We start from the raw sequence: 10,412 nt of genomic DNA, 5'->3' as shown, positions 1-10,412 counted from the left end.
GGAAGGTCACAACTCCGGACACTGAGGGTCCCCCCCCACCACCACCTTGGTGAGGTCGTCAGACTCGTTTCCGTTATTGCTGCCTTGCGGGGTGGGGGTGGGTGGCCGAGCGGAGCCCCTGCCTCCGATGCAACAACCCGCGTCGAAATCCACACGGGTCCTGCGGCTCCTCGGATGTCATGAACTTCGTGGCAGTGAATGAACTTGTTGGTATCCAAGCCTCGGCGTCTTGAGAGGAGACCAGCCCCAGACCGTTCTGTTTAACAGGCTCGAAGATCTCGGAAAGGCGCGGAGGAGGCCGCATGCACAGGGTGGGAACGCTGGCAGCAGAGGAAGCGACGGGGTGCGGCACGTGGCCCAGGGTCGGAGGCGGAGGTCCAGGGCTGGGTTGGGTAGTCCCACCGTTGCCTGCGCTCTCTGCGGCACAGACTCTGTGAGGGTCGGGCGGGGTCGTGCGGTCCCGGGCCGCCCCCTCTCTAGGCCGGCCGGGGCCCCCGGGGCTGCCCCGGGCGGGGAGGCCTCTGCGCCCTTGCTCTGGGGAGTCTGTGCGGCCGTCGGAGGCGAGAATGCGGGGCGCAGCGCGGACGGGGTGGCGGAGCCGGGTGGGGGCGGAGCCGGGCGGCGGGTCAGAGCCCCAAGGCCTCCGCGTGCTTGCGTGCCTTCAGCCGCAGGTCGGCGATACTGGAGTTCTTGCTGTTGCTCTTGGCGGCGGCGGCCACCACGGCGGCCGCCGAGGCCGACTCGGCCAGGGACGCGATGGGCAGCCCAAAGGGCGGCGGCGGGAACATCAGGTAGGGCGCATGAGCCGCCAGGTGCGGGTGCAGGTGCGGGTGAGCGTGCGCCACGCCTTCCAGCTGCAGCTGCGCCTGGACCTGCCGGGACAGACACATTGCGGACTCCGCTTCTAAGGGGGCTTTCCCGCCCCAAGACCCCGAGGGCGCCTCCTCTCCCGCGGACACCACCGCGCACTGTCCTCTGGACACCCGGTGTGCGGCGAGGTCCCTGGCCCCTTCGGACAGAACCAGATCTGGGGAACCAGATCCCTGCGCCCGCGTCCTGGGGAGCGTCTGGCTGTCTACAGCTGGCACCTCTTCCTGCCCAGATCCTCCTCTCATTCTTTGACGCGTCGCAGCCTCCCCCACAACCACTCCCAGGGACCCAGAATCCCGAACCTTCCAGAAGCACATCCCCACCTACAGCCTAATTTCACTTGGACCTAGGCTGACTCCACATTGGGGCAGCTGTTCCTGCGATGCCGAGGGGCCACCCTGCCCTGGGGAAAGCTGCTGGGGGATGGAAGATGGGCCCAGCCAGGTAGGTGAGGACCCGAGGCAGCGGGGTGCAGGCTCCTCCCTGTGCACGGAGGCCCTGGACCCTCTTCAGTCTCGGGAGCCCCGAGTCTGAGAGCAGGTGGCTGGGCCAACCCCTCCCCCATCACCATGGTGTCACAGCTACCTGACCTCTCCAGGCAAGAACCAGACCCACCAGACCTCGCGCCCCTCAGCGAACCTGAGTCCCCATGCAAATGAGGGCCTGCAGGTAGGAGCAAAGGTGCTGTGCCTGACGGCCACGCCTCCGCCCTGCGGGGGGGGGCACGCCACACCCCCAAGCTGCCCCCCCCCCAGCCGAGTCCTGAGGCTACGGGGCTCTAGCCCGCCGCCCTACTCTGCTCCAGGCTGGGCAGATGCCCCCACGGTGAGGCATGCAAGGCAAGGCCCAGGTCCAGGAGGGTCGCAGAACCCCTGAGAAGCCCTGAGCAAACTGGGGCGCAGGGCTGGGTGTTGACGTGGGTCCTCACACTCAAACCGGAGCAAACCCTCCTCCCACCAGCTTCCCAGGCGGCCAGCGAGTGGGTGGTTCCCGGGTGGGTGGGATTTTTTCCCCTCCGACTTTTGCACAATTGTGTTTGGGTTTATGTCCTAGCCCTCCCCAAGGGAACCCTGGGAGTTTTACGGCGTGAAGTTACTGCGTGCCAGCGGGTTTATAAATGTCCCCCTTGTAAAAGCGGCCTCCTTTCTTCGGCGAGGGCGGGAAGAGCCCGCGGAGGCAGGACGCCAGCTCGGCGGGGAGGCCGCGGGCCCGTTAGGTTCTTCGGAAGCAATGAAAAAAACGAGCTACCTGTTGGAAAGGCATCCTTAGCGCGCCCATGTTCACGTAGGGAGCCACCCTGCAGGCGTCCAGGTGGCTGGCGGTGCCCAGGATAACGCCTGCGGGAGCAAACACAGGAGGCGTGTACCCCGCGCCTCCTCCCAACGCCTGGGGTGGGCCCGCCCCAGCTCCGTGGCCGCCGGCCCAGCCCCCCGACGCCCGGCGGCCCCTCACCTACCTTTGTGCATCTGGTTCTCTTGCTTTCTGCACTTGGCTCTCCGGTTCTGGAACCAAACCTGGGAACAGAACGGACAGACGTGCACCCGGTGAGCCCGCCTGGCCTCAGGGAGCAAGGCCAGAGTCAGTGCAGGGGTCTCGGGGAGCCATTGCTCAAAGAGCTGGCCCCTCCCTGCCTTGGACCCCTCTCTCTCTCCGACCCCAGCACCCCGGAAGTGGCTGCCAGGAGCTGGGACTGTCTTCACTGCCCTCTAAGTCAACATACACCCCTCCTTTTTTTTCCCCCCTGCACTGCACCCTTGGCAAGCAGAAGTTCCCTGGCCAGGGATCGAACCCACACACAGCAGTGGCTGGAGGCACAGCAGGGGCAATGTTGTATCCCTAACCCTCTGAGCCACCAGGGAACTCCCACTGTCACATCTAATGCGAGTATGCGGGTCCTCGGATGTCCCAGAGCGCTCAGTGTAGAAATTTCCCCCACCACCCCGTGGGGCTCAGGTAGAAGCTGACCTTCTGCCCTCACGTCTTGCCTTCTGGACCTTGGCAGCGCATGAAGAGGGAGGGCACAGGTGCATAGACAACTCCAAATCCGCCTCCTCCCCGGTCAGGCTCCGGATGCCCTCCTGAGTCTAGAAATGTCCATATCTTCCGTGTGCTCCCTGGAAGCCTGGGGTCCCCTTTACTACTACAGAGCCAGGAACCTCCTAAAGACCAGGCACACCCCAAAAATGTGTGCTCTGCCACTGCAGGCACCGGCCTCCTAAGGACATCTCATTCTTCGGGTGCCCTCTCCAGGGGTCGGGCAGGAAAGGGGGTTGGGCCCTGCCCAGCCCAGCCAGCTTCACAGGCCTGATTGCAAGCTTTGGGTGCAAAGCCCCCCCCCCCAACGCACACTCCCCTCTCCTCCAAAGGGCCCGAGGGCCACGGAGGCCACAGATGCCTCCCTCCTCCCTCCCCCACCCCAAGATGGTCACTGGCTGACCGTGCAGAATCACTAGCACCGAGAGAGCCTTCCTGCCGGCCACTCTCCACCCCACCCAGGAGATTGAAAGCTCAACTTTTCCATCGCAGGCTCTGACAGGACAGTTTTCTATCCAAGACTGAGCCATGGGCCAATGGCGGGATTGTCTTTCCAGAAGGTTCGAAAGCTCACCCCGCCAGCCAGGCTGCAGGGAGCCTGACAAACTTTGAGGCAGTCTCCCCCCCACGGTACTTCCCCAAACCGTGCTGCTCCAAGCCGAGCTTTACTCCATTTCCAAAGCCTGCACTCACAGTCTTCTCCCCCCACATGGCACCCCCACGCCGGAGCCCCCCAACCCAAGCCGGAGGTCCCAGTGGACCCCTTTCGGACCTGAATGCCTCCCTCTCCTTGCGGCCCGCCCCTGCCCCGGACCCAGAGCAGAGCCAAATGGGCACGTCCTACCCCACCCCCACCCCAAGGCATTTTTCAAAAACAGAATCCTATTTAAATCCAGAAAGCAAGCTCACTTTCTCTTCAGCGAGGGGAAAGGGGAAAAAAAAAAAAAGATTATGGAGAATAAAAGTGATGAATTAGCCGCTGCGTTCTGTGATAATCCATCAGTCTGGGGTGATTCACAATCAATTCCAATTAGTCGTGAATATGGTAAGGAAGCTGTACTACAGTGGTTTAGACAGTTATTTCTTCATTAAGGAGCAGTCGCTGATTTCTTTCACAAATGCTGTAATCTGATTTCCTTTTGATTTCCATTACAGACAGTGAATAATGACATTTAATTTAGCTCTGCGCCATAAACCCAAAGATATTTGTTGTAATTAAATTACCGCCCGCTCCTCACCGCGGTCTCATAACTTTCGATTATAACCCTGACAGCTGTGTGATGTGAGTTTCCACTACAACACTAAAAATAAAAGGTTAATAAGGACCAGCTTCCAAAGGGTCCCCAATTTATTTACAGCAAATTTCCACACTAAATTGAAACTCTATCCTTGAACGACACAGGACAGGCTGTACTGAAAAGGATTACCGAAAGGTTCAGAGAAGGATTAAAATCTACTGCATTTTCATCTCTTCCTGCCCCCGCTTTATTTTCCCTCCCGCAGCCCCCCTGACTTCTGCACAACTGACCGGGGTGCACATTTTAACGAATTGGCTGTTATGAGGACTTTCTGGCTTCTCTTTACTATAGGAGTCTTTTCTCCGTGGCCAATAGGAAATTATTTCTTTTTCTTCTATTCCCACGTTTGTTTTTATTATTATTTACAGTCGTTAAATTTTAATTCGCCTCTGGATCGATAGGCACTCCGTTTCCCCACCCCTTTTTATTTTAGGGCCTTTCTCAAGATCTGTAGCCACCCAAGAACCAATTTTCTGCCAACCGCCTCCTGCTAAGGTGCTATCCAGTAATAGACTACTGAAAGAAATAGTGTGGAATTAAATTACAAGTAATTTATTTTTATAGAAACAGTACATCAAGGCCTGGAGATAATACAGGCAGAAGGACTGTGAGATGACATAAAAGTTGATGTCCCCTTCAGCGAAAGTTTAATCTTTTCATTAATTTATATGGTGCAGCCCCATCCATCTTTCGGGAGAAAGGTGGTCAGCCTGCCTGCCCACCCCCGCCCTGGCCACGGATGCCTGGGGACTGGGGGACACTCCTCAGGGCTGTTCTGCCCGTGGTCCCAGCAAAGCAGGATGGTCCTGGGCACCACTGCAGCTGAGAATTCTGGACACACTCGGAGACGCATTGCACTTCCTCTGAAGTAATCGGGTTTTTTTTGTTTTTTGTTTTGTTTGGTTGGTTGGTTGGTTGTTTTTTTGTTGCTGCAACCGGGAAGGAGGAAAGGAGCAAGGGGGCAAACAGCTCCCCCCCCCCAATTAAGGATTTCATAAAACACTATCCGTAGAACGCTTTCTGTGTTTCCACTTCATCAGTCAAGCCCGGCGAAGCTGTGTTTAACTAGGTTAACCCTTTATCAAGAAGACACCCCGTTCCTTCCAAGCCCTGGCTTTACACGTGCCCCTCCCCCGTCGGCAACACTAATTCCATTTATTTAAATAACCAGTCCCCTGAGACCCTGACCCCCTTTTCCTTCTCTCCTTGGCCCTGCTGTCCTGCCCAGAACCGTCAAAACCGACGGGACCGGGACGCCCAGCAGAGCCCCGAGGCCGGACCTCCCACCTCCCGGAGAGGTCTGCACGACCTGGAGGAGACGACTTTGAGGGAACCTCTGCTCCCCTCCCCCATAAATAAATGAATACATTTAACTTCTCCTTGACAAAGCCCCTGAAAGGCTCACAGGAGCGTCCCTTCTCAGCGCACGTGCGGGCGCACACCCAGGGCCCCCGCGGACGGTGGCTCGCCAGATGGGCATCACGAATTCATGCGCCCGCGTGTCCCCTAGCCCTCGAGCCCCCCTGCCCCGCGCCTGGGCTAATCCGGCCCCGCGCGGGCAGCAGCGGCCGCTCATCCAGACGCCGAGTGTGCGAGACGCCCCCCCCACCCCCGCCCCAACCCCAGCCCCTCGCCTCCCCTCCCCAGCTTGCCGCTCCCTGGAGTGGAAGGTGGGGGCTGGCGAAGAGCGGGGAGGAGAACCAAGTCATTGGGAAGTAGAGAACAAAATTCCTGATGAGCTGGAGGTGGAGGGCAAGCCTGCCGGGCAAGGCGCTAACGACCCGACTCGCCAGGCCCTGGGGCGCCCTCGAAAGGCCGGGGTCCAGCCCGCCCCGCGCGTATCCCCGCTCCGGGAAGGGCGCGGCGGCCGAGCCAGGGGGGCGCGCCTCGGGTGTCCCTGCCGGGCGGCGGTCTCACCTGCACGCGCGCCTCGGAGAGCCCCAGGCGCTGGCTGAGCTCCTCGCGCATGAAGGCGTCGGGGTAGTGCGTCTCGTCGAAGAGCCGCTCCAGCTCGTTCAGCTGCTCCAGCGTGAAGTTGGTGCGGCTGCGCCGCTGCTTCAGCTTCGTCTGCCCGTCCTCGTCCTCTGACTTCACGTCCTCGCGCTTGTCCTTGCAGTCGTAAATACCTGCGAGCGGGGCCGAGGGCACAGCTCTGAGGCCCCGAGGCCCCCGTCCGGCCCCGGAGCCCCTCCACCCGCTCCCGCCTCTCCCGGCTCGTGCGAGGGGCAAGCCTGTGTGTGCCCGCGGCGGAGGGGCCTCAGTGGCCCACGAGCCCGGACGCAAAGATGCGTCAAGTCGATACGGCAAACTTGGGGGAAAGACGCGCTCTTTCATAATAACTCGGCACCAGCGCCGGCGCCTCGGCGGCCGTGTTCCTTGGCCTAATCTCTGAATACTTTCCTCAATTACCCACTTCGCCTCTGTTGATATATTGACATAGCCTAACCTCTCCCTCTCTCTTTCTCCCTCTCTCTCTTCTTTTTTTTTTTTTAAGGGAAGTAGAGTGTTAAATATTATTAAGTCAAAGAAGCTTAAGCAGAATCGCTCAAGTGTGGGGTCCCTGGTGGCGCGCCTGCGGAGGGCGCAGGGAAAGCCCAGGCCCGCTACGGCCCTGGCCCAGGACATCCACTGTCCCCGCCTGCAGCGCAGCGGGACAAGGCCGCGCCAGCCGGGCCGGAGCCTCCCTCAGGACAACGTGGAGCTGGTTGTCTGCCGACTCAGGTCTCTTTATGACCCAGACAGCGAAGCCATGTCTTAATGTACACCTGCGTGACGGCTGGGGATGTGTGCGGCAGCAGAGTCCTTTGGCTACCTGGTCTGTCCCTTGGTGTCTTGGACACATATTCTCGTGCCCCACCAGGATGCCAAGAGTGGCACTTTTCTTGCATCCAAAAATTATGAAAGCGCCTGTATTTGCTGGGGAAGCCGGTAGGGTGTCAGGCAATAAAGTCAGGATTTAAGAAATTCTAACCTGGCAACTTCTCCTTCTCACCTTTAGGAAACAGAGCCCCTCACCAAGCTCAGATTTAAAATAAAAGCTGGCCCCTCGGTGAGAGCTGTATTTCAGCAGCCTTGGCGTTTTCTGGTGCTGTTTCTCCCCACCTCAGGACCCCGTGCCCTCCTAGATGTCCCCTCTTGCCCTCCAAATGTCCCCTTGTGTGTCAAGAAGAGGCCGCCCCTCAGGAGTCCAGAGCCCAGGAGGCTTGGGTCCCACGAGTTCTGAAAGGGCCTGGAAGTACCGCAGAAGCCCCTCGGCCAAAAGCCCAGAAGCTTGCAGAGTGGGAAGCCCCAAACCTTCTGCGTGGCCGGAAGGAAACGCTGATACCCGCCTCCCCACAGGGTCCCTGAGCCCAACAGCGGAACCCAAGTCCTGAGTCTGCCTAAAAGTCTCTCTCCAGGCTTCTGAGCCCTGAGCTCTCAACTCCAACTGGGATTTCAAATCCCCTCACCACCAGAAAGAAATGCATTTCCAAGGGTACCCTGTGTCTCCCCAACCATCAGTCCTTTCCCAGAGCCCCCAACTCTGCTTCCCCTTCAGCTTTCTTAAGTCTGGACCTGAGGGATTGACGCCAGCCGAGAAGCTGCCCTTCAAAGTCCTCCAGAACCCACAGCAGGCTCTGCAAAGCCCACCGGCCCCAGCGCACGGCTCAGCAGGACACGCTGCTCCGGTGCCCAAGACACCGCATTACTCTGGAGCCACACATCTCCCATGGGCTCAGTCCTTGGTGGGTTCTGCACACCCAGGGGAGGAGAAGGTGCAGCTGGGGTTTTCCAGCCCCTCTGCTGCCTCGCTTCCCTCTCTGTTTCAAAAAGGCCTGGATCTGCTCACCTCCCCAGGGCCATTTTTTTTGGATCCGGCCCCTCAGCTGCTGGGGTGAGAGAAGGGGCCTCGGCCTCTTCTGATGGCACGGGAACCCAGCACCCAGAGCCCTGGGAGGTCAACTGTAGGCCCTGACCAGAGCGCAGACAGCTGACAGCTGTGTCTTCAAAAGAAACTCTCCTCACAGGAAGCACAGAGCCAGGTGCCCCAGGCCTCACCACGGGGTGAGCCGGGCAGGCCAGGCCCAAGCTGCCCGGGCTGCCAGCTCTCTGCTTCTACAAGGTCAGGCCTCTGGAAGATGTCTGGGTCATCTGCTGAGCTGCAGGGCCAGCATACCTGGACCCTGCTGCCACAGCTTAAGGGCCACAAGACCAGGGGACATGGGCTTCCTGGAAGGGAAGCATCTGTTCATTCTGGACCCTCGGAAGGCTGACGGGGAGTGAAACAGGACCCAGGAGCCAAAGCTTCCGAGGTTCCCCTCTGTGGCATCAGGCACAGATCTTCATACCCTTTCAAGTGGTGCCCCCTGAGAAATCCAGCCAGTTTCAGTCCTGATTTATAGCTGCTGGTTGCTCTGTTTGTACAGCTCTTCCCCCCCGGGTGGGACCACCCCTGCCCCTCTGGGGGAACCCGTATAAATCTGCCTTTTCCCGAATTCAACAACCGAGCACGTGCTGGGGAGATTTTGGGAAAAGCAGCAGAAGGAGGCCCAGGACGCTGTCGGCCTGCAAGAAGGCCAGCTGCACCCTGACGCCCTGGGGTAGGGCGGCCCATGCCCGTGGCCACTAGCTTCCCCGGGGCCCTTCTACCCCGTGCAGACCCTGACCACCTGCAGGCGCGGGGCCGGTTTTAATTTACAGTCCAAGATCAAGTCCCAAGGTTCAAGGCGAAAGTTTTCCCTAAGAGGAACTAGTGCCGAGGGGCGCAGGATGAGGGACATAGGTGAAAGCGGCTCGCGGCGCCTCCCCGATCGCGGGCCAGCGCGGTGCTCCACGCTGCCCACGTCGAGCTGGGGCAGCCTGCAGGCGGTGGGCGCGGGCGGAGATGCAAGCGGATCTCCCTGCAGCCGTGGGAGAGGATGTTAGAAGGAACGGCAGGCAGACCTGCACGCGCCCGGCAGCCTTACAGCCGGCCTCGGGTTACAAACCCGTTCCTCCCGGATCCCCCTCAACCCGGGAAAGTTCCCGCTGCGGGGCCCGGCGCCAACGCCCTGCGAAGCGATCCGCGGGCAGCGCGCGGCCCCAGCCGCTGCCCATCCTCGCTTCCCCTGCCCGCCTCCTTCCCTGCCTCCCCGCCTCTCCCGCCGAATACTCCCGAAGCCGGTTTGCCTCCTTTCCTCGAAACGACCGGCCATGGATTGCCGGGGCCTCTCTGTCTGAGCCGTGGCTGTACATTCAGAGTTTGCGGTCGAATCGAGAGCAAGCCGCGGCGCCCGGGGCCGCCCCGCTCGCGGGGCGAGGGGCAGGCTGCCAGGCTCGGTGGCGAGGAGGCGCGGTGGTCCCCGGGAGGGGCCCGGACCCAGAGTCCCGAGAGCTTACCTTCCGCAGCCCTCCCCGTGCCGAACTCTTTCAGTTTGTCCTTGTCGTTGTCCACGTGGTCCTTAAAGAGATGCACCGGACAGTGGCCGCTGCCCTCCGTTATGTCCTGGAGGTTGGAATCCGAGCCCCCCAGCTCCCGCGAGCGGGCCAGTCCGCTCTCCAAAACTTCCCTGTACGTGATGGAGTCCTTCTTGCCTCCGCCGCCGCCGCCGCCGCCGCTGCTCTCTTTGCTTTTCTGGTCAAAAGATTTGGATACAAAAGCCGTCAGCTCCTCCATGGCTGCCGGGGGCTGCGGGGGTCCGCGGGGCTCGGCGGGGCTGGCTGGGAGCCGGGCTGTGGTCCGCACGCCTCCCGCGCGGAGAGGACGGTCCGTGTGAGGGTGAGATCCCTCCTGCTGTTATTTATGCCTTTCAATTTGAGATCTCACTATTTATACACGGCTACCTCCGCCCAACCCCCAGCGCTCCCTGTCTGCTGCAATTACAGCTCCCGGCTCGGCGGCGGGTGCAGCAGAGACGCTATCTCTCCCCCACCTCCAGTCCGGCAATTGGCTTTCTTTTCATTTCATCACTGTTTGGCGTCTGTGCACCTTGGTGTGGAGAGGTAAAGATCAAGTTTTTGAAGGGGGAGAGAGGGGAGAGAGGGCGCGCGCGCGCGAGCGGGCGCAGGCGCCGGCGCCCCAAACAGGTATGGGCATTCTCTCAACGGCTGGCGGAAACGAAACTCGAGGAGGAGTTTAGAGCTCGCAAGGACGTCCTTGCCGGCGGACACCGGGAGGAGCGCAGCCTCCTCGCGCCTCGAACGGTATCCTCGCCGGATGGGTCCCGGCGTGGCCGTGCGGAGACTCCGCCG

The 10,412-nt window shown here is 60.6% G+C and overlaps 1 protein-coding gene across 1 annotated transcript; it reads right to left on the bottom strand.

Moving 5' to 3' along the window:
- Positions 1-626: 626 nt before the first annotated feature.
- Positions 627-9,837, bottom strand: SHOX (short stature homeobox). Its single transcript, XM_021081396.1, has 5 exons — positions 9,561-9,837; positions 6,120-6,328; positions 2,327-2,384; positions 2,119-2,207; positions 627-872 (listed from the first exon to the last, which is right to left on the bottom strand). The coding sequence occupies exons 1-5, from the start codon at positions 9,835-9,837 to the stop codon at positions 627-629; spliced, it is 879 nt and encodes a 292-aa protein (XP_020937055.1).
- Between the last annotated feature and the right edge of the window lie 575 nt (positions 9,838-10,412).

The sequence above is a fragment of the Sus scrofa genome, unplaced genomic scaffold (genome assembly GCF_000003025.6).
Source record: "Sus scrofa isolate TJ Tabasco breed Duroc unplaced genomic scaffold, Sscrofa11.1 Contig1537, whole genome shotgun sequence".
NCBI classification, from domain to species: Eukaryota; Metazoa; Chordata; class Mammalia; order Artiodactyla; family Suidae; genus Sus; species Sus scrofa.
Note: the sequence above shows the minus strand (reverse complement) of the source record. Positions and strands in the feature narration are given on the sequence as shown.

Bases quoted from the DNA above. Each gene is read 5' to 3' on its own strand.
- SHOX (XM_021081396.1), bottom strand. From the start codon at position 9,837: ATGGAGGAGCTGACGGCTTTTGTATCCAAATCTTTTGACCAGAAAAGC. The intron at 6,329-9,560 runs GTAAGCTCTCGG...CCCCGCTCGCAG, and splicing joins CACGGGGAGGGCTGCGGAAG to GTATTTACGACTGCAAGGAC. The intron at 2,385-6,119 runs GTGAGACCGCCG...TTCTGTTCCCAG, and splicing joins TCTCCGAGGCGCGCGTGCAG to GTTTGGTTCCAGAACCGGAG.